This window comes from Aethina tumida, chromosome 1, assembly GCF_024364675.1.
Source record: "Aethina tumida isolate Nest 87 chromosome 1, icAetTumi1.1, whole genome shotgun sequence".
Taxonomy (NCBI): domain Eukaryota; kingdom Metazoa; phylum Arthropoda; class Insecta; order Coleoptera; family Nitidulidae; genus Aethina; species Aethina tumida.
The window spans coordinates 55940050-55966041 of record NC_065435.1 but is presented as its reverse complement, the minus strand read 5'-3'; the positions used below and the strand labels follow the sequence as shown (position 1 = coordinate 55966041).

The following is a 25992-nucleotide window of genomic DNA, read 5'->3' as shown; positions in this document are numbered from 1 at the left end:
TAGTACTTTCATTTGTCTTCCCATATGTTTTCATCGATGTTCAATTGGATTTATGTCCGGACTTCTAGTTGGCCAGTTCATTAGCGGTATATTTACTTCGTTGAGGTAGTCTCTGACAATAAAAATAAACTCTTAGCCAATAAATGTAGCAATAGATATAAAATGTGGTTCTAGGATTTCCCTTATAACACATGGACTGAAAAGTCCAGGGCTTAGCCAAAAGACAGCTGTTAAAATTTCAAGATAGTCTATTAATTAGTTTGTGAGTTATGCTACTTTTGTTATTTTCAAAACAGTGAATCAAAAACAATTTCGTATTTTAATTTTTCACTTCTTCTTGATGATAAAACATACCGTTCAAGCGAAGCAATGACTTGATAAGGACTCCGCTCCATCAGAAGCAGCAATAAAACGTTCGATTGCTGAGTTCAAACGTGGTCGTTGAGACACCGATGATGCAGAACGCAGTGGACGTCCAAATGAGGCGGTAACACCAGAACACATCAACAAAAATCCACAAAATCGTTTTGAATAATCGAAAAGTGAAGTTTCGTGAGTTAGCTGACATCGTAAGGATATCAAAAGAACGTGTTGGCTTTATGTTGCATGACCATTTGACTATGAGAAAGCTCTGTTCAAAGTGGGTGGCGCGTTTGCTTACTGTTGAACGTGTTGATGATTCTGACCAGTGTTTGACCATCTTTCAACGTAGCAAACTGGAATTTTTGCGTCATTATGTGACAATTGATGAACCTCGTCCAAAGCGCCCGAAAGCACAACAATCGGCTGGAAAGGTTATGGTCTCGGTATTTTGGGATGTACGTTGTGTAATATTCATCGACTATCTTGAGAAGGGAAATACCATCCACAGTGAATATTATTGGAGCATTTGAAGACCGAAATTGTAAAGAAACGACAGCATATGGCAAGAAACTTTGATCACATCAAGGCAACGCACCGTGTCACAAGTCAATCAAAACAATGGCAAAACTACATAAATTGAACTTCGAATTACTCCCACATCCACCGTATTCGCCAGATTTGGCTCCCACCTACTACTTGCTGTTCGCCGGTAAGAAATTTCATACGAATGAAGAGGTTATCGCTGAAACTGAGGCCTATTTTGAGGCAAAAGATAAATCGTTCTGCAAAAGTGATATTGAAATGTTAGAGCAACGCTGGAATAATTGCGTTGCTCTTGATGGAGATTACATTGGTGAATAAAGGTAATTTTGAACAAAAAAAAAATGTTTTCTTTATTAGGCCCGGGACTTTTCAGCCCATGTGTTAAATCTATTGTTTTCCTTTAATCTTCGCCTTATGGTGTCCTTACTTATTCTTACATTATAAGTCAATGAAAACTGATGCTGCAGTACTGGTTACCTGTATTTAAGGGATTGGATTCTTAAATATCGGTCTCGTTATGGTGAAGTTATTGTTTTTCATCCTTGTTCAGATCTTCTTTTGTAGGTACCCATTTCTTAAAATCGTTTAATTACTTTTGAAATCGCCGATTTTGTCACATTTAGTCGATTTGACTTTTTCCTTCATCGAAAAGAGCAACAGCCATCACACAATTTTCTTTTGAAATGTTGTGATTATTTGCTTTGTTGTTCATTTTATTGATTTTAAAATGTAATCGCAAACCGTAAAATACTGCAAAACTAATTATTTTAATTTTTCAAAAAATGTCGATGTTTTTTTTTGTTTAACAGGTAAAAACAAATATTTGGACGAAAATTTAGGATATCCTATGGCTAAAGTGTAGAATTTAATATACATACATACCATTTAAACTTTTATGTTAAAAAAGATATTCAAACTAGTAAATATTCCATAATTTTGCGGTTCAGTGTATATAATACAAATAGGTATTTTTATTTTTTAGTATACAGTCAGTATGTTAGTGAATGTAGATAATTCACAATTATTTAACATTTTCCTTTTTAATTTTTTCAGAGAAAACTATCAATTTCTGATAAAAGAATAAAATAATTTTCAATTTTTCTTTGCGCTTACGAGGTAATACGTCTAGTAATGTGGATATTTGATGCAATCTTATAAAATTTGATAACAAAAGAAAAAAAAATGCGAAACTTGCAATAATAGCTCCCACAGTTTTTCAAGTTGATTGTTTCCGAAAGAACAAAAGAAATTTGGAGAATGCCTGGCACCGGCCTATATAACGAAAATGTGCATAATCTCTCGATTTTAGTTAAAAACATCCAACAACTCGAGAGATTGGGCTAAATGTGTAAATGCATATGCAAATATTCCGATGCATATAATCCGATGTCTTGCGATTACATTCAAAGTATTCCCTTGTTACATAAAATATGTCGACATATTTGCGACCTTTTTTGTTCGAAACACTTGTCCGCTATGGGATTCTTTCAATATTTGAGAAAAAAGGATCTGTCATAAAGTGGAGAATAACCGCAAACATACAACTTGCAAGTTCCACATAAGCAGCAACAGCTTTATTTGAAAGTTTTCCAGATAGATTGGTAATAAATTTTTGAAATAAAGTTTTCGAAACGTCTGGGTTATTCCCATTTGCCCGCAAGAAAGGCCGAAGATGATGACAGAAAACCAATTTCCAGACATTCGACATATACGGTTTATTTAAAAACGAGAGAATTATTTATTCTCCAATAAAAATTGAATTAACTGTGTAGCTGAAAAAAATAAATGGTTTTCAACCGCTATTCACGATAATTACATCGGCGTCATTATGCCTCACATTTTTATGCCTGATAGTTAAACTCATCATACAAATCGTCTAATTAGTGGTATTTAGTCGCAGTTTAAAGTACATGACTTACAGACATCGAACTGGTAATATTAAGTGCCGCTTTTCGTTAAGTAGAAAAGATAATTAAACTCGACAAATGAATTCACACATTGCTTGGAGAAATATTCCTTATAATTAAACGAAATATTTTCTGGAAAACTTTCTGTATAAAATGCACTAGTCACGCATCGCTCTCGTAAATTCATCCAAACTTCAAAGACATTTCATTTGAACGATGGCTGCCATTCGGCGTCAATTTATGTCTGTTTTTTTTTTCAATGAAAATGTTGCTGATTCAGTGCTGGTCGTTTTCCACTGACGAATGTGACACATTGTTTGAAAAACGCTCACAATCATGATAAAACTTGGCGGATGTTTTATGTAGTGTCAAGATATTGGCTTTCATGGAAGATTAAATTTTTTGCACTTTAATTAATCATAAAACTGAAATTCAATTTTTATTGGTCACTATCAATTACCAGCTGAGACACACACACACAGTTATAAATTAAATTTTTTTAATAGAAATAAGTAACTAGAACTTTGAATATTGTTTTAGTCCTATATGTCAATAAAAAATAAAATTTAATGAAAAAAATATTTTTTAAATATAAAATAATAATAATAAAATATAAATATAAAAAGTTTTAGCATTAGTTTTTAGCATAATATTAAATTAAATTAACCAAAAATAAATTTATTGAAGAGAACGTTCTCCGTAATTGTTTATAACATAGACAAAAGAAGATGATCAATATTATTTTGAGGTATCTTAATTCATTCTGTATGCATGGGCTCTCAAAATCTTAAACCGTTATGGACATTGATTTTTCTTCTTCTTAGAAACATGATCCACATATGCTCTACCAGATTTGAGTCTGGTGATCGTGCTGGCCATGGTAAATGGAAAGTTAATTAGTTACAGAATGTTGTTTAAATATTGTTCTACCTTTAAAAACCCATTTGTAAAAACGAGATAAGTTCCAGCATCAGTAATAATGATCATTTTGAAACTTCTATATATTCCTTGAGATACCTAAAATAGTTTAAATTTCCAGATTATCTCCAAACTCTCGTTCGACGAGAATCTGGATGAAAACCAAATTGAAATTCGTCGATGAATAAAACATCATTATCAGTTTTGAGAATTATTGTAAACATTTGTTTAGCATGTAAATTTACTTCATGTATTATTCTGTTTCTTACAATATACTTCACTAACTTGCTGTAATTCCATTACCAAATCAGATGTTGTAAAAAAAGATTGTCTGCGAGTTAATGTCAATATTGATCCTAGATTGCTATTGTTCAGCGTCCACGACTTAAATATTGCCAATACAGCTAGATTACCAACTGATAGAAACTACTCCAAAGCGCCTTCGCAACCGACTAATGACACTTTGGGAAAGACAAAACCTTTCAGCTGCCGCACTATTTGATTCGTTTTTTCCAAAGATAAATGATGTTCTACCGTAAAACACAATAATTTTGATACAATTAACTGTCGGACAGAGTGAAATAAATTGTAATTGTTGAATAGTAAATTTAAGTAATTTATATGGATTTTTATAAAATATCCTTAAATATTCTTGTGTCTATATATCCTTTTGATACCCTTTACGTCCAATGACATACTCTTAGAAATTTTATTTAAAACTTTTTGTATCCCTTAGAATAAAAAATAGTAGTGAGGTCATAACAAAACCAATAACCTTCTACTAATAGCGAGATAAAGAAACAAGAATATCACTAAAAAACATCTTTAATTTAATATTATGGACAAGATTGTCTTTAAGAGATTTAAATTTTCATTATGTTTCAAGGAGAAAGCAGAAAAACCTGGGGCAGACACAAGAGAGTCCAAATAAAAAAAAACCCACCCAGACACCTTCGTATTTAAATAATGATCCGCGGCAAACTTTTTTATATTAGAAAAGTTTCGACTGTTAATATACTTCATATAACTCACAATTTCATTGTTGTATTAGCCCTCCTTTTAAATTTCATACCACACCCCAACAAAAGATAACATTCTATCAGCATAATAAAAAGTTTTTATTTTCCACCGTAAAAGACCCCAAGTCACACAACCCCACACTCTGCCGTACGACAAGTACCCCGTAGTAAATTCGTGTTATTTTTAAATTCTCGCCATTTCATCCTTCTAATCTAATGTTTACGTTTATGGATGTAAATTATGTGAATTTAAAAATACTGTTTAATAAAAGCGGTAAAATTATGTAAACCGTTTATTAGGTATCATAGCCGAAAGTGATGGTTATAAACACAATTATTCTAAACTTACCGTATATTTTAATTTAAAGTGGTTATCCCGAAAATTACAACCAAAACTTGACCAAAATAATGCATAAATATAGTTAGTTGTGAGCCATGAATATGAATTAGGTACCATATATAGGAATGGAATTATCCCCTTATATCTTCTGTTGCATAGATACACTATCTTTCTTCCCATAATTGAATTATCCCTGGATTAACGTTACGACTGTTGCTTTGAGATATAGCGATTATACAGCTCGTGGATTATTAGATCAGTTGGGTTTTGAATAATTATAGTGAAAGTTTGATTTACGTCGATAAAAGATCTGCAAAGGTTAACATGTATTATTGGTTTCTAATTCAGGATAAATTGGCCTCCATTAATGTGTAATATATTATTTGGCTGCAACCAATGAAATCCGTGTAAATCTGGTTGCTTACCATAAATACTAATTACTGTCGCCATCTATAAGTATCCTATGCTATTATTCTGAAAAGGGCAAATAATACAAAAATTGTCGTTATCGATTTTATTAATTTAAATTAATTGACAATACAGACTAGTTAAATAATTAAAATGACATGTTTTAGAGTAATCGTTGTAAAATATGGGCAGTTAATTATTGCCGGATAAAAATATACATTAATTAACCTTGTTCACTAAATTTAGTAACTTTTAACATTTATATTTTACACTATTATAATAGTACTTAAATTAAAAAGCTGGCAGTTTTAGTGGTTAATAAAAAAATTGTGATTAAACTTGTTAACGCCGATAAGCAAAGGCGTTAACAAGTTTAATTTAAGTAGCACTATTACCATAAACAGTATTTTGTTCAAGAAAATGTAATGATTATTGGGTAACTATGAGTTTTAGTCAATCATGATCGTGGTTAATACAACCTATTTCCACTGATTATAACAAAATTATGCTTGAAATTGCCTAAAATATCCGATTATTGATAATTGTGTGACATTGTCTTATTTAACAAAACATTGCTTATAAACATTGATTTGTAGTGACTTGCTACATGCACGAAAGCGTTGGTTAATTTTGCGACTTTCACGCATGTAACGGTACAATAAAAATTAAGTGAAGAGTGCAGTTTTTACAAAGGATCATCTAAACGTTTTTGATATATTCGTTATTATCACAGACTTATTTACAATTATCTTCATTAATTTTTCGTTGCTGCACTATATTTCTAATATTTACAGGAATAATCTCATCACTACTGACAGTAATACGGTTAATTGAGTTAAACTCAACAACGAAGCACAACTTTCAGCCACTATGGAAGTGTATTTTTGTTCTTCTTTCAGCTCGCTGACCATTTGTTGGTTGTCGTCTACAGTTTTGTAGAATCTTTTGTCGTCGGTCATTTGGTTGCCCACGATGAGTTTTTTATTGTTGAAGATCTTGGTTTGGTTCTTGATCACCTCCTCGAAGTTTTCACCGTCGTTGTCGTAGTTCACTTTGATGAACGATGTGATGGAGATCTCGAAAACTTTGTTGGGGTCGGCCGGCAAGGTGGGAATCGAACGGCGTCTACGTCCGTATCCGATTTGTCCATCGCTGCATTCAACCTACGAACACACATAAAATAAACATTTTATTAAAATATGATGCGATGCTTTTTACAGGTTTTTCCCGTAATTAACACTCGAAACGTACTTGGAGCTTGACCAGAACGATTCCAAATGCTCGAACATAATTAGTCCGAGTGGTATTCAAAATGCAGAGTATATTAAAAAAAAAAATAATTTTAATTAGTGGAGTTTTATGTCAGTTTGATAAAAAGATGAGTTTTTTTTAAACTACTTTGGTAGTAGGTAAAAAGGTTGAAAATTTTTACAGACCGATGCAATTATGGTATGAATGCGCCGAAAAAAAATCCCTCAAGTTATATGAAACTGAACTCTTCCGTTCATACACAAGATTGTCAATGGGCAAGTTTAATTAAACACTTTTTTGCATTCCTGGCGTATAGGATGGCCCACTTAAAGTGGAAACACTTCTGTGACGCTTTTATTTTTAAGTCTAAAATAGCTCAAAATATAGACGTCAACGAATTCTGTGCATGACACAAAAATTGTTTTGTACTGAAATAAATTTAATTTTATGTCACTAGATTGGTGTCATTAGTGGACAAATATAGAAGAAGTTTTAATTGATTGTAAGAACTAATCCGTCACTACATGACACTGTTAAATATTTTATTCCTTTGTCTGGTTGATTCCCAATAAGGATATTATTTAAAATTTCACAAAAAACCAGTAATCATAAGATTTGTGTTATGGATTTATTGTATACATTATTTTTTGTAAAATTTGTTACTTACAATACAATTGTGGTCAAAATAATACTAAATTAAAACATAACATTTTAATTTTTATAATAAATAAAATACACATTTTTTTTTTTTTGTGTTTTGACTCTAAACCAAAACTTGAAAAAACATACTAGCAACTTTCAATATTTATAATTCTGCGGAAAAATTAAAGCATTTATTAAAAGTATCTAGGAACCAATTTTTCAGTGTCGAAAGTTAAAAAAATAATCAATTTTGTGTGTGGAAAATAAAATTCAATTAAAATTACTACTAATGTTAAATGTTAAACATTAGTGCTTTGTTGAATGACTTCTGTTTTTAACGACGGTTGCACATATAATTGGTATAAAATCTATTAGTTTCTGACACACCTCCACTAGTATGGAGTACCAATTTCTGTTTGCATCTTTTCAGAATATTCGTTTATTCGTTTTCTAAACATAATCCTTTTTTTAAATATTTCCATTGATTTTCTATGATATTTCCATTGATTTTCTGTGTGATTTAGGTCTGGAGATTGCGATAGCCAGACTAACATAAGTTTTATTTTTTATAAAACTGCTTCACCATCCTGTTTTCAATATTTCCATACAAATTTCTTTTGTAATGATATTTTTCATACAGCATATCAAATCTATACCAGAGTAGGAAATACACCTCCACATTTTAATGTTTTCGCCTTCATACTTCACAATATCTATTTTATTGTTGTTAGGGATACATTCTTTATTTCTTCCTCATCTAGGATATCGTTTACTATCAAATTCAAAAATATTTATTTTTATTTCTAGACCATACTTTACAGAAATTACGATTGTAGTTTTGGATAAAAGATTTAGAAAATTTCAGTAATTTATTTTAACCAATTATTTTTGTGAAATGATACTCCATACTTATTATAATTTTGAACATAATTGTATGTGTTCGACGTTGAAGCCCATTTTAATCAATTATTTCTACCATTTGTAAATGTTAAAATTATGTTATTATTCCATAAATTTTATAACACGACTTACCCCTTTGCATTTATCCAGGCATACGTTGACGGTTCCCTTAAATTGCACGTATGTAGACTCCGGGAATTTGAAAGCCCTGAATTTTGCGGCCAGAAAATCGCCGTCCACAGTGTTGAAGTTCTCGAATAAGTACGGATCGACCGAACAACTGAAATTAAATTAGAGAACTTTTTAAATTGTTTCCAGACACAGAACGTAGGCCGGTGCGTATGTGTGTGCGGTTTATTTTAATTAACGGAAAATTTGCTCAAAATTTAATTTGTCGAATTGAAAAATGTTGGTTGTATGAACGAGAGAATATAAAAAAAAGTAAATAAATAAATAAAAATTAAGTGAACACGTGTTATTGTCGTGGAAACGGTTGAAGAAAGTGAATTGATGTTTCTCACATTGAAGACGAAATTAATTTCACGCAGTTCGTGCAGTACGTCGAGTAATTGCAGTAGATTAAGAACTATTGTTTAGTACGCCGGCACGCCTGGCGTGAGCTGAAATAACTTTCGTCGATGAAAATGCCCATATTCAATTCCCGTCAGGATCCGTATTAATTGTGGAAAAATTCATCAATGACGTGCGGTCATGGAGATTAAACGTTTTACAGTTACCTACTTAAGGAGATATCGATAACGTTGATGGTCATTACGGAAAATCTCGTTCTGTTCGATAATACACTTTAATTTTTGCGGTGTTAATGAAAATATTTTCCGTTTTCCCCAAGTTTCGCGATAAGGAACGCGATAAATCAAATTCATCGGCGCAGTATCGGGGGCAGTTTTTTTTCCTTTGCCGCTCAATTTTTGTGCGTACAACTGTAAATAAGGGCGAATGCGAATATGATTTATTACGTTTGACAGGCCAAAACATTTAACTCGATAAAAACTTAACAACTTTAACAATTAATCACGGCGTCGTGCGGAAAAAGTTTTCTTTCGGTATGCAAGAAAATATTTATTTTACATTGTATCGAACACTCGGGGCTTTGCAGTATCTGTATTAAAAACAAATTTGCTTGCTTGAGATTTTCTTGGAAAAATCATGATTTATTAATGTTAAACGACGATGAATAAATAAACCACTTCTTGTCCAAGTAACACAAGCGATCGTTTCATTAATTTTATACAAATAACCGTACAACAAAAAATTATTAATTTTATAAAATGTATCGCTATGTGTAATAGCCTTGAAAATAATCTCTACACTGTATGTATGAGTGGGTGAGAAAATTGTTGCTATAATTAGCTGTTATAGAAATTACTTCTTGTAGTAACAAACTCTATAATTTAATATTGTAGGCGTTAAACACCTAAGTGGGCGTCTAAAAAAATTAATGTAATATACAATAAACATAATTAATGGTTTCTGTTGATTTACGACATTTTGTGATTGATTATACATATTTTTTGTGGAATAATAATAAATTAATATATCGCTCCATTGAAACCTGAAACGAGATATTATCAGATTTATTAAACAAGATATTATATCTTATGCTAAACATTATATTAGAAACAATTTTAGGAATATTTTAAATAACAACTTCAAGTTTTCCAGTTATTTTCCTTTTCAGAAATATAATGAGAGCTTTAAACAAATTTTACCGGTAATACAGTAAGACAGAGTTGTTTTTCAGATTTAATGCGTGTTTCCTGATTAGATGAAAGATTTTTTTTCTTAATTAAATAAATTATACGCAATTTAAAAAAAATATTAATATTTTGTTTTTAATTTAATGGATTTTAGTGTTTTAATCTAGACTTCATGTAGATTCATAAGTTTTCAATTGGTTTTAGATATCAAAGTTAAGCTGCCCAATTGAACTTCAACATGATTATCTTTTAATCAATTTTGAATAACTTTACTGTGCTTTAATGCTTCGAATCATCATCATACAGAGTTGTTTTTCAGGTTTAATGTGTGTTTCCTGATTAGATGGAAGATTTTTTTTGTCTTAATTAAATAAATTATACACAATTTAAAAAAATATATATTAATATTTTGTTGTTAATTTAATGATTTTAGTGTTTTAATCTAGACTTCATATGGTTCCACAAGTTTTCAATTGGATTTAGATATAAAAGTTAGGCTTTGAACTTCAACATGATTATCTTTTCATCAATTTTGAATAACTTTACTGTGCTTCAATGCTTCGAATCATCACCGTACATAAAAATCTACGATAAATTATTGTTGACAACTGGTACTATCTCTTATGATACCTCTATACACGAAATGGTCCAATAATTTTCTCTAATGGTACTATATCATGCCTAGAAAAGGAACCGCAATTTTTTCTTAAGTGTGTTTCAAAATTTTCCAAACTTCCATTTTCATATTCTATTGAAGTTGAACTCATTACACTTTGCCTAAACTTTAAACTTTAGTCTTGTTCGAATATTGATTTGATATTAAAGTTTAATTAATTAATGTCATACATCCTTGCAAACTTCATTTATTCGACGTCTGATTTTACCACTAACTACACAGTATTTATTAATCAATTATTTTATTCTTTATTTGCCATTTATACAAAAAAAATTGTTTACTGATTTTTGCAATTTATGTGTCTATAAAATTAGTTGCTTTTTTATCTACCATTTTTCTGGAGCATCTTCAGCTTTTACAACCATATTAAATCATGAATTTTCATGTTAATTATTATTTCTCTTTTCTCTGGAGTGCAATATTTCTTTGTTCTCACTGAAAGTGAGTTTTTCAAGAGTAAATTCTTACTACTAAGAGTATTGTTAAATAGTACCATAAACAAAAAAATATTTGAATGTGCTATTTATTTGATCAATCAAATCAGACTAATATGTAATATCTTCATCGCTTTTAAATATGTAACAAAAAAGGGAAATATGTTTTATATATTTACTTGTCAAATTTTGAATTCAATCCTTTCATGAAATATCTTTTAAAGGTAATATAAGGTACCACAAATTTTATATTTTTGGATTTTTTTAAAGCAAACTATCGTTTATATTTATTTGAAAAAAATAATGGAATATATTGTCAGTTATAAATTAGTTTTTCTCTGTGCTAGAAGTATACTTAAGAACCAACTAATAACCTGTATATGCGTATTAAAATTTTTCAGTCAACACAATTTGGTTTTCAATCAACTTCATCTGTTTAAGTAACAGAGACAATTCTAAGCTCATCTTACAGTTTCCTGCAGTCCAGTTAATTTGCATGTAACACACCCATGTCCAGGAATCAACACAGCATCATCAGGAACAACAAGTCTCGAAAATAAAAAAACACCAAAAAGAGTTGAAGTTGTAGTCTGTTTTTTTACGGTTTCATAGACACTATTCCATGACTCACAAATACCACGATGCGATCGTATCAGTTAATTTCCTCGCCTAAGTGGTACTAATTAATTAATTATGCCGTCCGCCACACCGTCTGGCCACATACGAGTTACCCGTTATAAATAATGGTTTCCTCCGCGGAATCTGGTGTCGGTAACTCACATTCATGTGGTGGAAATCAAAATTTATTGTTCGGCTGATTGTTGTACATAATCTTGAGACACGCTGGCTTCAAATGTAATTAAGCAAGCCATAAACATTCAGGTCATATGTCATGTTGGTAATAATGCAGATGTTAGTGTGCATATAAATAAAAATTAAGTATCACAAAAAATTAAAACTATGAATTTCATAAATAACTTCAAGTGCACAATGAATTACAAGTAGTTACATGTATATAGTAAGTTGCTCCTCTCTAATAACTTTTTAATGGAACAAGATATCGACGTCGAATAAAAAACATGTTTAAAATAATGTTGTTATTCTTATTAAATTTTGTCATGAACTTTACACGTGTCAAATGGACACTATCAACTGTTCTTTTTTATGAAAAGGATAGTCTTGTAATACCTCATTTCAAAGGTATTTTTATTCTCTGTTCAATGCTGTGTTGGTGAGTAGTTACAGAGTTACATTTAGTGTGTTAAAAAATTATTCAATAAAATACTAAAACTATTACTAAAAAATTCGTCCTACAAAAATAATCATTGCAGGTTAATATTTCCAAAACAGATGACAATTTTAGTACTTCGTATACTTTTTAATTATTGATTGTACTCGAATCTGAAATTTTATTAATTGTTTATTATGATTATCCCCAATTACACGACCGATTTTAATGATGTTCAGTTAATTATTTTGAAACGTTTGACTATACGTTTGACTATTATAATTAAAATTGCCAACTCATATGAGTAACGTGATCGGACGTTAACGGGATAATAGAAGTAAATTTATTATTTTAACACTAACATGAGATAACACTGGTTCAACTAATTTGACAGGTTTATTTTTACATATCATCTGAATAATCTAATATGTTGAACATGTAGGAAAAAAAGAACAATTATTAAGCTTACCCATTATAAATAATAGTTTCCTCTTGAGCCTTGGTGTCTGTGACTTGCATATGGGTAACCAACAGTCCATAAATGGGTGCGGAATTTTTATCCAAGAAAATTTCCATCTGGAGCGGCGTACCCGGTGATACGTTCAACTCGCCAGTCACCAGTTTGCCAGCTTGACGAACGCCAACCCCTAAAATCGGTTCGGGCGCCTTTTCCGTTAAGCTCGTCGTGAATTCGAACTCTCTGCAACGAAATAAAGTATCAGAATACCCGTTATGCTCGAGACCATATCGTGGAATTAAATCGGACAAAAATCGTGACCGATTAAGAAGACCGGCACCGTAATTCCATCGCGGCAGATTCGATACATCAGCTGCAATGCAGTAGCTGCTACTGTCCGGGGATAATGTCTCGGGCGAATTTTATAAATAGATGATTATTGTAATTTAGTGGAGTGGTTGTTCGACTTGGAACGGTTAATTTGTTATACCGCCGTACAAACCACAAATGGAACGCTGTTTATTAACGAAGAATTTTGCGCGGCGACCACTTATATCTTTCCAATGCCATAATGGATGGTGATTATGGATTTATGATTGTACGGCATTTGTAATTCAACACGTTTCGAAGTGGTCCGTGGGGTTGGATCGGAATATGGATGGAAAATGAAATGACTGGGAATTTTTAAAACAAGATCTCTTAAACAACAAATAAATAATTATGAGGAAATCATGAAATTAAAATAGTGCCTGAAGCCTTTTTTTAGAACTTTACATGCAGATTTCCTTTTGCTTTATGTTGCGTTTTTAATACTCAATATTAAAGTGTACATTTGCAAAATTAATTTAGTGAAACATGGATGTAAAGTTTAGTTCCACGTAAATGGTGTAGACAGTTAAAATTTGTTTTAGCATTTGGGAATTTGAAAATTTAATTTTTAGTTAACAATGAGTATAGACAGATAGTAATTGTTTTTAAATGCCCAATTTTACACAAAATAGCAGCTAAATGCCTATTGAATAATAAATTGGAAAAATTAGATAAAATGTTAAAAGAGAAGCATGATGTTTAAATGTTAATATCATGATTTCATTGTATTTGAATAATTTTAATGATAAAATAATGTAAGAGTAATTTTATTTAACAATTTATTTATTGTCAAGCAATTTTTTCTATCTGAATTTCAACATTGAAATAATTGCTTACCAAAAACAGAATAACAAAAATAATACGAAAAAAAATCCATTTTGTTTTAAACAATTGAACCCATATTTTGTGTTGCTAAACATTTTTTTTTCTTTCAAATTTTAGAAATGTTCAGAAAATTGCTCAAAATAATCCAAGTGAAAATGTCTAAGTTGAAAATGCCAAATTCTTCAACATCCACCTCTTCCAATTCCTGCACTGAAGACATACACGTACTAACCGTTCGAGAATCTCAAACTAAGACACAACTTGAGAAAAAACATCAGCCTGATGTTAATATGGAAACTTCATCTTGTGCCGCTGATAAACTGTCTCCAGCAATTATAAGCAGCGACGAAGGCGACGACGTAGATGCTGATACATCCGACGATGAGGCAATATACAGACGTCGTTTCGTGACATTAAACGTCAGATCCGCAACACCGCTGAGACTGAAGTCACCGTCGGACGACGAATCATTTTCCGATGAAGACTACCGCAAGGTGAAATTTGTGCTGCCGATAGAGAGGAAACGCAAATTCGAAGAGCCCGGTGCCAAATTGGAGTATAAAAGATTTAAATTGTAATTCAGCGCCATTATAAAATGTCAAGAAATGTTTCGATGTCCCCGCTCGTGTCGTTAATAAATATAAAATTTATAAATTTATATTGGTCCCATTTTATTTAGATTTTATACGACATTAATTTATAATTAGGTAGTCTGAGAAGTACAGTAACCTCTAGTAATATTAATCCGATTTGTCTGGATGCATGTTCCATACATCGGTGCTTCGTTCAGATAATAGTCTTGAATAAAAAATCTATACGCTGTCGTGGGTATTAGTGTGTATTAATAAATTACGAACAAGAAACAAGAGATTTGCCTGGGGTTGTACACCCGCGAAATGGATTTACTCACTCGGGTTCCTGGAATCCTGCAGGCAACACGTTTCTCCTGGTTATTGTGTGATTTCTCGGAGAATATATGGAACATTTCACATGCAACTGTTCACGTACTTCCTTTTGCTGTTTTCCATCCAACGTTTCAGCACTCTCGATTATCAGTGTCTGGTAGAAAATTTGTTTGCCCTGCAAATTAAATAAGTATATTTATTTTTTGTATTAAAATCATACTTTTTTATTATATATTAAAATTGCTTGTATGTACGTATTGAAATGAACAACGTATTTATACCAGTACATTTATTTATTTTAAACTAAAACATCAACAACTTGTTCACAAATATAATTTTACATTAAATGTTATATGGTATACAGATATATCACAAAAAATTTTACAGTAAGTGTTCAAAATGATTAACGCCTATTTTTTCCCAAAACCAGAGTATAAACAGGTAGTGAAATGCGTTTTCTCTTCAGTGGCATGCAAAATTCTGTGTTCCAGTAGTACATGTTGCCCTCCTTCTTCAATATGCCAAGGGTCACAAAATATTTTAGGCACATTAACAACTGACTTCTCGAATCATTTCCATTGTTGTAGCTGATCACGCATTTTTTAATATTTTTGAAAGTCGGTGGCAATTCTACCTTTTTTAAGAATTTCAACGCCTTTACCAAAGGGCCTTCAATTTGGAAGGATTTGTTTGTTCTTAGTTTCATGGCTGCTGGGTACTTTCAAGTAATTTTGAGAGACTGCAAATTTCAAATTTGAAATTTTGACTTGATATATTGAATTACGACGTATACTTCAATTTTGTAATTTGACATTTTTAAATAAACAATTGAATAAACAAAATTATTAACAATGTTGCTAAATAACTATTTACAATTATACATACTATTTTTATTATTATTATTACTTCACATATTCCACAATTTTCTTTTCTTTTGAAAAAAGAAGTTAAACTTTCTTCCATTTCTAAGCAAGCATGACATTTTTGTGACAAGAATTTTCGATTTCTTTCTACAATTTACATTTTTATTTTCAGTTCCATATGGCAAAATCCATATCTTGTCATTACTTGATCATATAAAAATATTCTATTTACATTGAACGCTCAATAAAAAAGGTATTTAACAATTTTTTCATAGCTCTTACCGTTTAGAAGGCATCGGAGGTCAAAGTTTCAAGAATTTATCAAAAATTTCTCTTGTACTTCTAATTTTTATATCTCGTAGATAAATAAATATTATAAAATGTGTCGCTTGTGGTTAATCGATTACTCTAACCATTTAGAAGATATTCGCATTCTAAACCCAATACGTATTGATTTTAATAGTTTTTTAATAAATATTTTGATATAATTCATTATCTATTAAAAAAAAATAAAGTTTCATTATTAAAAATATCAATAGAAAAGAAAAATGGTCTATTTCACTACATGAAATTTTATGTCATGATATAGTATTAATACGAAAACCTTCCACTGAAAAAATATAGTTTTTAACTTTTATTTTGGGCCATACTGTCACCACTAATAAATATTCTACATAATTTCTTTGTATACGTCCATTAATAATTTCAATAAATAGTCCGTTTCACCTCTTTACCATAATTATATTAAAAATGTAATTGTAAGTAAAAAATACTCAATTCAACTTTTTTAGCTACGAAGGTTGATCAAAGTAAAAAGGTTACAAGGTAAGCTAGAAAATATAAAAATATGTATTATTAAATTAACATTTTAATAAATTTTAAAAATACTTTTGCTCTACAGTTATATCGGAAATTTTACTGGAACTTTTTATTGTTGTTAGTTATGGTTATCCCATGGCAATTCGCGAGGTTGTGCAAAATGTCAAGCGATTCCGATCGCGTTTTGACCATATTTCCAAGCATAATAAATACTAAATTTCCATGAAAATATTAAAATCTCACTGCAGTAAAGTCGGAACATCATTCTGCTGCATTCGTGAATTTTATTAAAGTTTAAAATTATGATCCATTAGACTACATCATCGAAATTCCACATTCAAGTGGTCTGCAAGGATGCCTTTCCGGAAAAGTAGTAAATAAATCTTATAAGTTTTCTAATATGAGAATTTTGTTTAAGAAGTCCGCACGAAATTCCGTATGTAGTGGCCAAATTGATTTATGACGTTTTTATTTATAAAATTGGGACCGACTCGTATTTTATTGAGGAGGTCGTAAATTTATATTGATTTATTGGGTGCGACAGGAAGTTAAATATTTGAAAATTCGACTTGTATATGACACACTAGGAACCTTTACGAAAATCGACCTAAATGATTGATTGTGATGTGCGTGACTAAATTTTTAAAATATCTTGTAAATGGTGTGGCATGTTACCGGAATCTTTTTAAAATATATCTGGGATTGGTTTGAAAGGATTTTAAGCAAACATACATCACATGCATTACAATAAAAACATCATACAGACTTTCTAAAATTTTAAGGCCCATTATTTTCAATTGATTCATAATCGGTCGTCATTTACAACTTATTGTTAAAATCTTTAATTAGTTTTAACACAGTCACCAGGTTAATACAACCGTGGGTCAACTAAATGTCTTTGGCACATTTAACAATTGTTACTTCATATTTAAAAAGACATTTCGACGTACGCTTTTATTTGTCCTGTAACAAAGGTTGGGGAAAATTTGGTGGATGTTAAATTTTTACGATGGGTTTGAGTATTACGTTTAATTGTGGCTCTTTGTTCACATGCAAAATAAAAATTTTATACGAAAATAAAACTGGAGAGCTTTATTATCTGTGTAAAATTGTTTTATGATCCTTGGACATGCGTTCAATGCTCGTATCCCTGGTTGTTACGGTTTATATTTATTTTCGACTAGTTTATTGTGTTGTTTGAATAGCCCCAATATAATATTGAAGGACGCGAATTTTAGATTCGATTACTGCTGCATTGGAAATATTAAAAATTATTATTTTAGTTTTTTGCGGGACAATTAAACGTACGATTTCCCAGACGAGATGGATTTTTTACCGTTTGTTTGTTGACGGCCCGTGTGACGGCGCATCGATAGACGTCGTTGAGGTCCAGCTCGAGGACGGCGAGAGTTCCCGTGGGGTCGGTGTGGGGACGACATGCCGGATCGGGATAGTCCCGCAGCCCCTCGATGTAGACGGAACGCGTCGCCGGCCCGATGGGCACCTCGACGCGCATCTGCTCCGGCGTGCACTTCACTTTTGGCGCGACTGAAACGGAAAATTGCGTTAGGACAATCGCACACTGATTCAAACACAACATTTCTAACGGTTATTTTAGTTTTTTTATTGAAAATACACATTAATAATTGAAGGGTACATAGACATAAATGAACGACTGTTAAAAAAATATATATTAAAAAAGATGTGTATAATTATGTTTTATGTGTAATTATTGAAATTATTTTTTAAATTATTATTACTAATATTAATTTTAAATTATTATTATTATTATTACAAATTCTAATCATTTTTAGTCTAATAAATGAAAATCTACAATAATTTTAGCTTGACTCAGTTAATTGAAGCATTAACAAATATTTGATGAGAGCTAACTAAGATTACAATTTTAGATTTGAAAATAAATTATATCTTTCACTAATAATTTGATACAGTGGTGATCAAAACAATACAACAAAATAATTAAGGCAAACGAGGAAATATTCCAAAATTTCGACGTAAACGTTTCTAATTGAAATGTGAAGCAAATTTATTTGGGCTGTGAAAAAAACCTTATATATCCTAACAAAACCGTAAAATCCAAATGAAGTTTGTCAGAAATCATATGGATTGAACCCCACGCATATGAAATTTTGTACTATGAAGCGATGAGTCATCAATGGTCATTTGGATCAAATGGTAAACAATATTAGGGAGACCAATTGGAACGAGACACAATTTTAAGAACCAAAAACTAACAAATAAACACGTTGGTGAAAACATGATGGTATGGGGATGACATCTATTACTGGTCCCATAATATGAATTAAAAGCAAAAATAAATAAACTATTTCCATATTTATTTAATACATATGATATTTTTCTATGTCTATGATCATTTTAACTTAAATATAATTAGTTTATAATACGACAAACTTATACCCAAATTATCTGAGTATACGAGTCCTATTGAAATAAGAAATGATTAAAATTTGTCAATCGGAAAACATATTGTCGGTTGTTTTTTTCTTCATTTCAATAATTTTTCAATAACTCTAACCATTTAGTTGGATAGAAGTAGAATAGTAGGCTTGATAGGTAGTGAAGAGGGCAGAAGAGGTAGAGCAACCAAGAGGTTTCGGAAGAACTACCACAGAGTCACAAGACCGTCGTCTTAGATTATTGACCTTAAGGTACCGAAAGAGTTCAACGTGGATGATGAATTTTTTGCCGATGAAGGTAGGCCAATTGGTATTTGATCTGTTTACTTACGTTTTAGGTCTTTTGGCGTAGGGAATTTGGCCCTTTTTTGGTCTTATCTCTAACATCAAACTATAGGCGCCAACGCAGTGATTGGTGTATGAAACGTCAACAATGGGATGAGGAATGGAATCACATGAATCACATTATGTTTAGTGATGAATCACGCTTTTGCTTGCGCATACACGATGGTCATGCTAAATAAGAAGAAGAGATCTCGGAGTAACTTTTCAGAAATGCCCGTCCACATATTGCCATGAATACATTAAACTTCCTTGGGACCTCCCATGTAAATTTATTGCCTTGGCCACCCAAATCTCCAGACCTTTCTCCAATCGAACATTTGTGGGATATGATGGGGCAACGCTTAACGAATTTACAGCCCCCACTACGGACTCTTAATGAATTAAGATGTCAGATTCTGTTCGCCTATTATGTGATACCACAAGAAAATGTTGATAATCTCTTTAGATCGATGCCACGACGCGTCAATGAATGTCTTAATCAAATTATATCCTGTATGTTTATCAAGAACTACACTTGTCGAAAGGTTAAGTGTCCTATTTCTTGTATTTCTTCTGTTAAAATAGAAAATGCAATTTCTTATACTCGATAACAAATTAATAACAATTATTTTTAATAAAATATTTAAAAAAGTTATAATAATATAAGGATTAAAATATAATTATTGTTGGTTTTAAGATAAAATAATAAAATTATCTATTTTTAGGCTTCGTTGTTTCTCTATTTCTGTTGACGTGAAATCGACATCGGTTCAGCGAAAACGTCGTTATCGATGTATGTATTTTCCAATCACTTTATTTTAAAAGATACAATAGAAAGAATTTGAAAAACGTTCATAATTAAACATCTTAAAAGCATATTTAATGGGAAAATTGAAAAGAAAAATAGATTCTTCTAGCAAATAATGCTAGACACCTTTGCGTCCATTTTAAAGGTCACTTTGAATAATATTTTGTATGTATATAAATTTTGCTGTTAAATGTATAAATAAATGTGATATGAAAAAAAAAAATTGAACACAAATCTAATTCAATAAAACTTATTTTCTTCGCGACTGTGCGTTTGTATTTGTCTAGGATCCGAGCGACTGACAAATGTAATTGTTTTACTCTCCGGAGAGACACACAGTAAATATTGCTTTGACATGCATGAAATACGGCGAAGAACTCTTCCACATGTTTGTTCTTAAAATGGAAGGGAAACCCGTTCAAAAGAAAACATTTTTTGACTTGTCCGACGAACCGAATTTACCTCCTTGCCCACTCTGAAAAAATAAAATAAACCGTTTCGCCGAGTTTATCGAGGCAATCGTTAATAGATCCCGGCTTGCTGGCTAAATTTAAATTTCAAATAATCGCACGACACGAGTACGTTTTAACGTTTCCTTAATCAGGTAAAACAGCGTACAATTGAATCTTTTCGGTTTTTTTTTTTGCTAGCCCGAAAATTGGAAGAGAGAAATTTCATTTTGCACTGCATTACCCCCATCACATATTTCCCTTGGTCGCTAGTAAAATGATCGCGAACTGGACCATCCACAATTTTATTCTTTCGCTTAACAAATTTTACGAGCCTCGGGGTTTTGCCCTCGAATTAATTAAATTAAACTCCAAAGGAAAATGAAAAATACTCCCCTTTATTTTCCTTGCCCCGGCCGTTTTAACGGATTATTTATTAAGTTTTTAGGGTTAATTAAGTTTTTGTCGTATCGCGCTTGTTATGCACATTATAACATGAAGTACAAAAGCCCACTATAACTTTTTATACAACCTCTTTATCTATAATGCTTAAAGAACTGAATAAAAACGATCTAAAAACATATTACTATTTAATGTTAATGTTAATTAGGAAATGCTAATTAAATGCATTTAAATTAAATCAGAATATTTTATATTATATTTAAAATAATGATGTTATATTATTTCTACAATTATTCATTGTGCATTTAAATCAAGATAATGTATACTTCAATTAAATCCTAAATGTGCGATGTGGCTGCTCACAGAAATAGCACACATTTAACAATATATGTTTATCAAATAATTTACACATAATTTAAAAAGAAATTGTTAATAATCGGAGAGGCATAGATTGAACGAGATATCGACAACGGTCGTTTGAAGTTAAATTCTATGACCCTTCAGTTAATAACTACATTTATTTAAATTTGATGGTTTTTATGTTTTAATAGAGACTCATGTCGATCCATAAGTTTACAATTGGATTTAAGTCCGGATTTTTTGCTGGCCAATCGAGAAGTTTAACATGCTTATGTTTTAATCAATTTTAAACAACTTTTGACACCTGCTTGGGAACATTATTATGCATAAAATCATATTTGCTGGCAAATGGAAAAATTATAATTAAGCACTAGCAAGACGGAGAAAAACAAGAAGAGAAGGCTAAGAGTTGTCGGTTAAATAAGACAATCGATTTCCATAATATTAAAATATTTAAACTGGTCAAGTGGTAACTAAGAAAAAATTTATTTGAGTTTGAAAAGCTTGAAATAATACCATAAGAGGATAATCTAAAACTACATAAAAAGTTGGTTATACGCACAGTGAAACATGGTGGTAATTCAATTAAGCTATGGGGATGCTTCAATTCTTCTGGCATAAGACGACACAAATCCAAAACTGAGATGGATTTATTGAAAAACAAAAGCATTGATGTTTTGTCTTATCCGTCTCAATCTACAGACACTAACCCTATAGAAAACATGGGAAATCACGTTTATAACCAAATTTGATATAAAAATTTTACAAATTTAAATTAATTAATCTCAGAAATTTAAGATGCTTGGAGGAATATACTGTTGTGTATTCGGAAAATGGTTGAATCTATGCCACGAAAATATCTAAAAATTATAAAGAAAACGAGATATTATACAAAGTATTAATATTAAATTAATCGATACTAATTTAGTTAATAAAATCAAATTAAAAGTTGCTATATTCGTGTCCGCTCAATTTAGAAAAATTAATATTATTTTAACAGTTCACATTAAATATAAATAAAAAAATATGGCTAAAATATTAAACGTTTTTAGAAGTTGCTGAAAATGAGAGATAAGTAAAATGAATAATATGTATGAGAGTTTTGCTGTTTTTATTTTATTGTAAAATTTTTGGGGTGACTTACTATTAATGTAATTTACAAAAGTACAACATATACTACTTTTAATATGCAGTATTGGCCATAATACCTGGGATCTTAAAAGAGGTCTAAAGCAAGTGGAAATTTGGAGTTAAGACCCAACACTATTTCGCGAATAATTCGGAAATATAGTGTCAGTGGCAAAGTAGCATCTGATAAATCTTCGGACAGACCACGAAAAACCACCCAACGACAGGTTAAAAAAATTGTCCATATTGCTGAGGCCGACCCATTCTTATCATCGACCCAAATTTCCGCTGTTATGAACCAATCTGGGCCATCTGGGATTTATAGTAGGACTATACGTCGAAGACTTTTGGATTCTGGCTTAAAATGTTGTAAGCCAGCAAAGAAATCACTTCTACGAAAGAAGGACATTGCAGCCAGACTGCCCAAAAGCATATTGGGTGGACAGTGAACGACTGAAAAAGAATTGGTTGGAGTAACGAATCCAAGTTTAACCTGTTTAACAATGATAGCATTTTTCATGTTCGACGTCCGAAATGTGAACAATTGAATGAAAAATAGAGTCAACAGTTAAACATGGTAGGGGACCTATGATTATTTGGGGGTGTTGGTCCCATCCATAATGGTATGGTTTGTTTATAGAGACATCCTTAACAATATTTTGGAACTGTATTTGTTTGAAAAGATGCCTACAAGGTATCAACAACGATCCAAAACACACCTCAAAATTGATTAAAGATTTTTAACGGAAAAGATCGAAATTTTTTCAAAATTCCAAGTATTATGGCCAGTACTATAGATTCAAATTCAGATACTCTTGTTTAACTTATCCAATATAAGCCCGCAATAAATTTCAGTTCAAGCTTCAACAAAATGATATAAATATGTAATACGCTCCCCCTATTATAAACTAACGGGCTCGTAATGAAATTGCCATGCAATATGTACGGAATGTTTTAAGAACTATAAAAGGCAGTACAAAGTTGAAATCCGGAAATGCAATCTATTGAATTTTATTTCTAATTGCCTTTTGTGTAATCATCATATTTCAGGGTTATACCTGTACATTTATTAATAGAAAAAAAGGCACCGTATTTGCTAATACACCAAACAGGTTTGCCACTATGCAAGAGATTTATGGATGACCCAGCGGTATTACAGGAGCAAAATTCTCGGAAACGAACTGTACCATGATGAAGCGCTTAAAAACTACAAATTTGTACGTACGATTACACGTTCGATTGCACAATTATTTGCTCTGGCTAATGAATCGGTTTTTCTGTTAAACGAACTTCGGGACGAACATAATTTCCGAGACCCCGCAAAGGCCTCCTCGCATATTTTTTAAGTGATGCGGCTTGTAAAAAGGCGATCCGCCCATCAAACACAGGAATGCCATCAAGCCGAATCATATTCCCTTTAATTAGCGCAGTAAAAATACCATTAAAATTGAATAAACGGCATCTAACGGAATTCGCGGATCGCAAATGGTCCGCAAACCATGCTAAACGTCAATTACTCGTACTAAATGAAGTACCAGTCTGCCACTGAATATTCTAATTATTGCGTTTAGCCTAAACATATCTTTCACGCCTCGCGGCCGGCTAAGCTTTAAAATTACAACGTACTATTATAGTTTATGTGCGAATGTTTTTTTATATTCGTTGTGTATTGGTAAACGGCGCTTTCGCCACATCAATTGGTCAAGTAAAAACCCTCAAACTTTACGAGCCTTCTTGAAAAGCAACATACTCATTCGCTATTGTAAATTGACCAGTGACTTTGACAGTCCTTGAAGTTACTCAAGTAATATGAAATACGTCTTCTTACTCATCACTAAGTAGACCTTTAATCCAAAACTTCCTTGTTGAAACTTACCTTAATTAAGTAAAATTAGTTCTTAAATTTTGGAGGACTTGTGGGTAAACAATTTACTATCTATGGAACTAGAGATTTAGACTGAAAAGTACGCAAAACTTCTTTGTTATTGTTTCTATATTGACTTAACAGTTTATTTTTACATCTATATTGGTCAAGCGTCGTTTCATCACTTTATTTAATTAGTACAAGCAGTTCTGATGGAAAAAGAACGCCATATGACTAGTGGTTTAGGTCTAAAATTATAATAAAATATTTTGAAATTTCTCCATGTTCATCAGATTATTAGATTTTTAATGAAAAACATCTTTTTGGATGTAAACTTGAACTGACTTATATACATTTAAATAAGAAAAATCAGTTTTTAAAATTTAGTGGACTATTGGAAAAACAAAATACTCCCTGAATTTCACCTTGTTCATCACTAGATTATTAAATCTTCAATGAAAAATGTCTTTGTGGATGTAAATCTATGTGGACTGGCATGTATGTTAGTTATATTTTCTTATACTGATTAAGTGTGATTCCATAATTTGATTTCATTAAGTACAAGCATTTATTATGCTTTAGAATATAGGAAAAGGACATACTCCCAATATTTCATCGACTTGACATTTAGCCTTAAAATAATATTGAAGTATTTTGATAAAATTACTCCTTATTCATCTCAAGTTTATTAGACTTTTAATGCAACCTTTTTCACTTTTGTGACTCGACCAGTAAATTAGCCCTACATATATATAGGTTACTAGATCTATAATACAAAACCTCTTTGTGAATGTACACCTCTGTATACGATGGTGTAGGTTTCAATTGTTCTAATTTTAAAAACATTTTATGTTTACAAAAGTTTAATTTTAATGAAACTTGTGAAAGTGGTATGCAAAAAACTTGTTTTTTGTTGGTACACTTTTGTTTTAGAATTTTACAACCACGTGTTGTTGTTATTAGAACTCGTCTTCTTTTCATCACAACATGTTATATTTAAATACAAATTAAAAGAAAGATTTGGCTGAAGAAAGATGATTTTTTTACATTTAATTGATTTTAGAAATGTCAAGGATAGATGTTTTGATATAAAACTGAAAAAAATATATAATATTCGATAACTAAAAGATGGTAATCAATAAAGTTGTTCCCAATAAAAATAAATATAAAACGAATGAAAAAATGTCATGTAAGAAATATATTATTACAACATTTCAAGCTTTCAACATCATAATAAAAATATTCCATTAATAAATTAATTATGTTTTATGACCGCTAACACCCAAATCAATACTGTGATATTTTATGGCGGAGTATTGAATTCGCCTAGTTCCTGTTACAATTTCTTGACGGCCGAAAGTCATTGGATCATACGTCGTGAACCCGAGCGAGTGGTTTTGACCCAGTAAATTCGCACGATTATGAAATTACCCGATTTTTACGGTCCAGGTACATACACAAATCGGGCATTGTTACGTTACGGACTTGTACTAGAAACCCGACTAAGGCGTTTAATTAAAATGCGCGACCAGATGGTCTATGATCCCTGGGTTCGTCTCCTGCAGCGGTCCTCAGTCGATCGGGGTTGGATGGCATTAATGAGACCACCAACAAATCGTGCACGCGCGACTCCA

At 31.4% G+C, this 25992-nt stretch overlaps 1 protein-coding gene across 1 annotated transcript in view; it reads right to left on the bottom strand.

Annotated features, from left to right (window-relative positions):
- Positions 1-5589: 5589 nt before the first annotated feature.
- Positions 5590-25992, bottom strand: part of LOC109602854 (uncharacterized) — an 81473-nt gene continuing 61070 nt past the window's right edge. Inside the window, exons 2-6 of the mRNA XM_020019309.2 lie at positions 17922-18133; positions 14909-15078; positions 12817-13047; positions 8424-8571; positions 5590-6661 (exon numbers count right to left, since the gene is read on the bottom strand). Of these exons, the coding sequence (XP_019874868.1) occupies positions 6287-6661; positions 8424-8571; positions 12817-13047; positions 14909-15078; positions 17922-18133 (1136 nt within the window). The 3' untranslated portion in view covers positions 5590-6286. The remainder of the gene's footprint in view (positions 6662-8423; positions 8572-12816; positions 13048-14908; positions 15079-17921; positions 18134-25992) is intronic.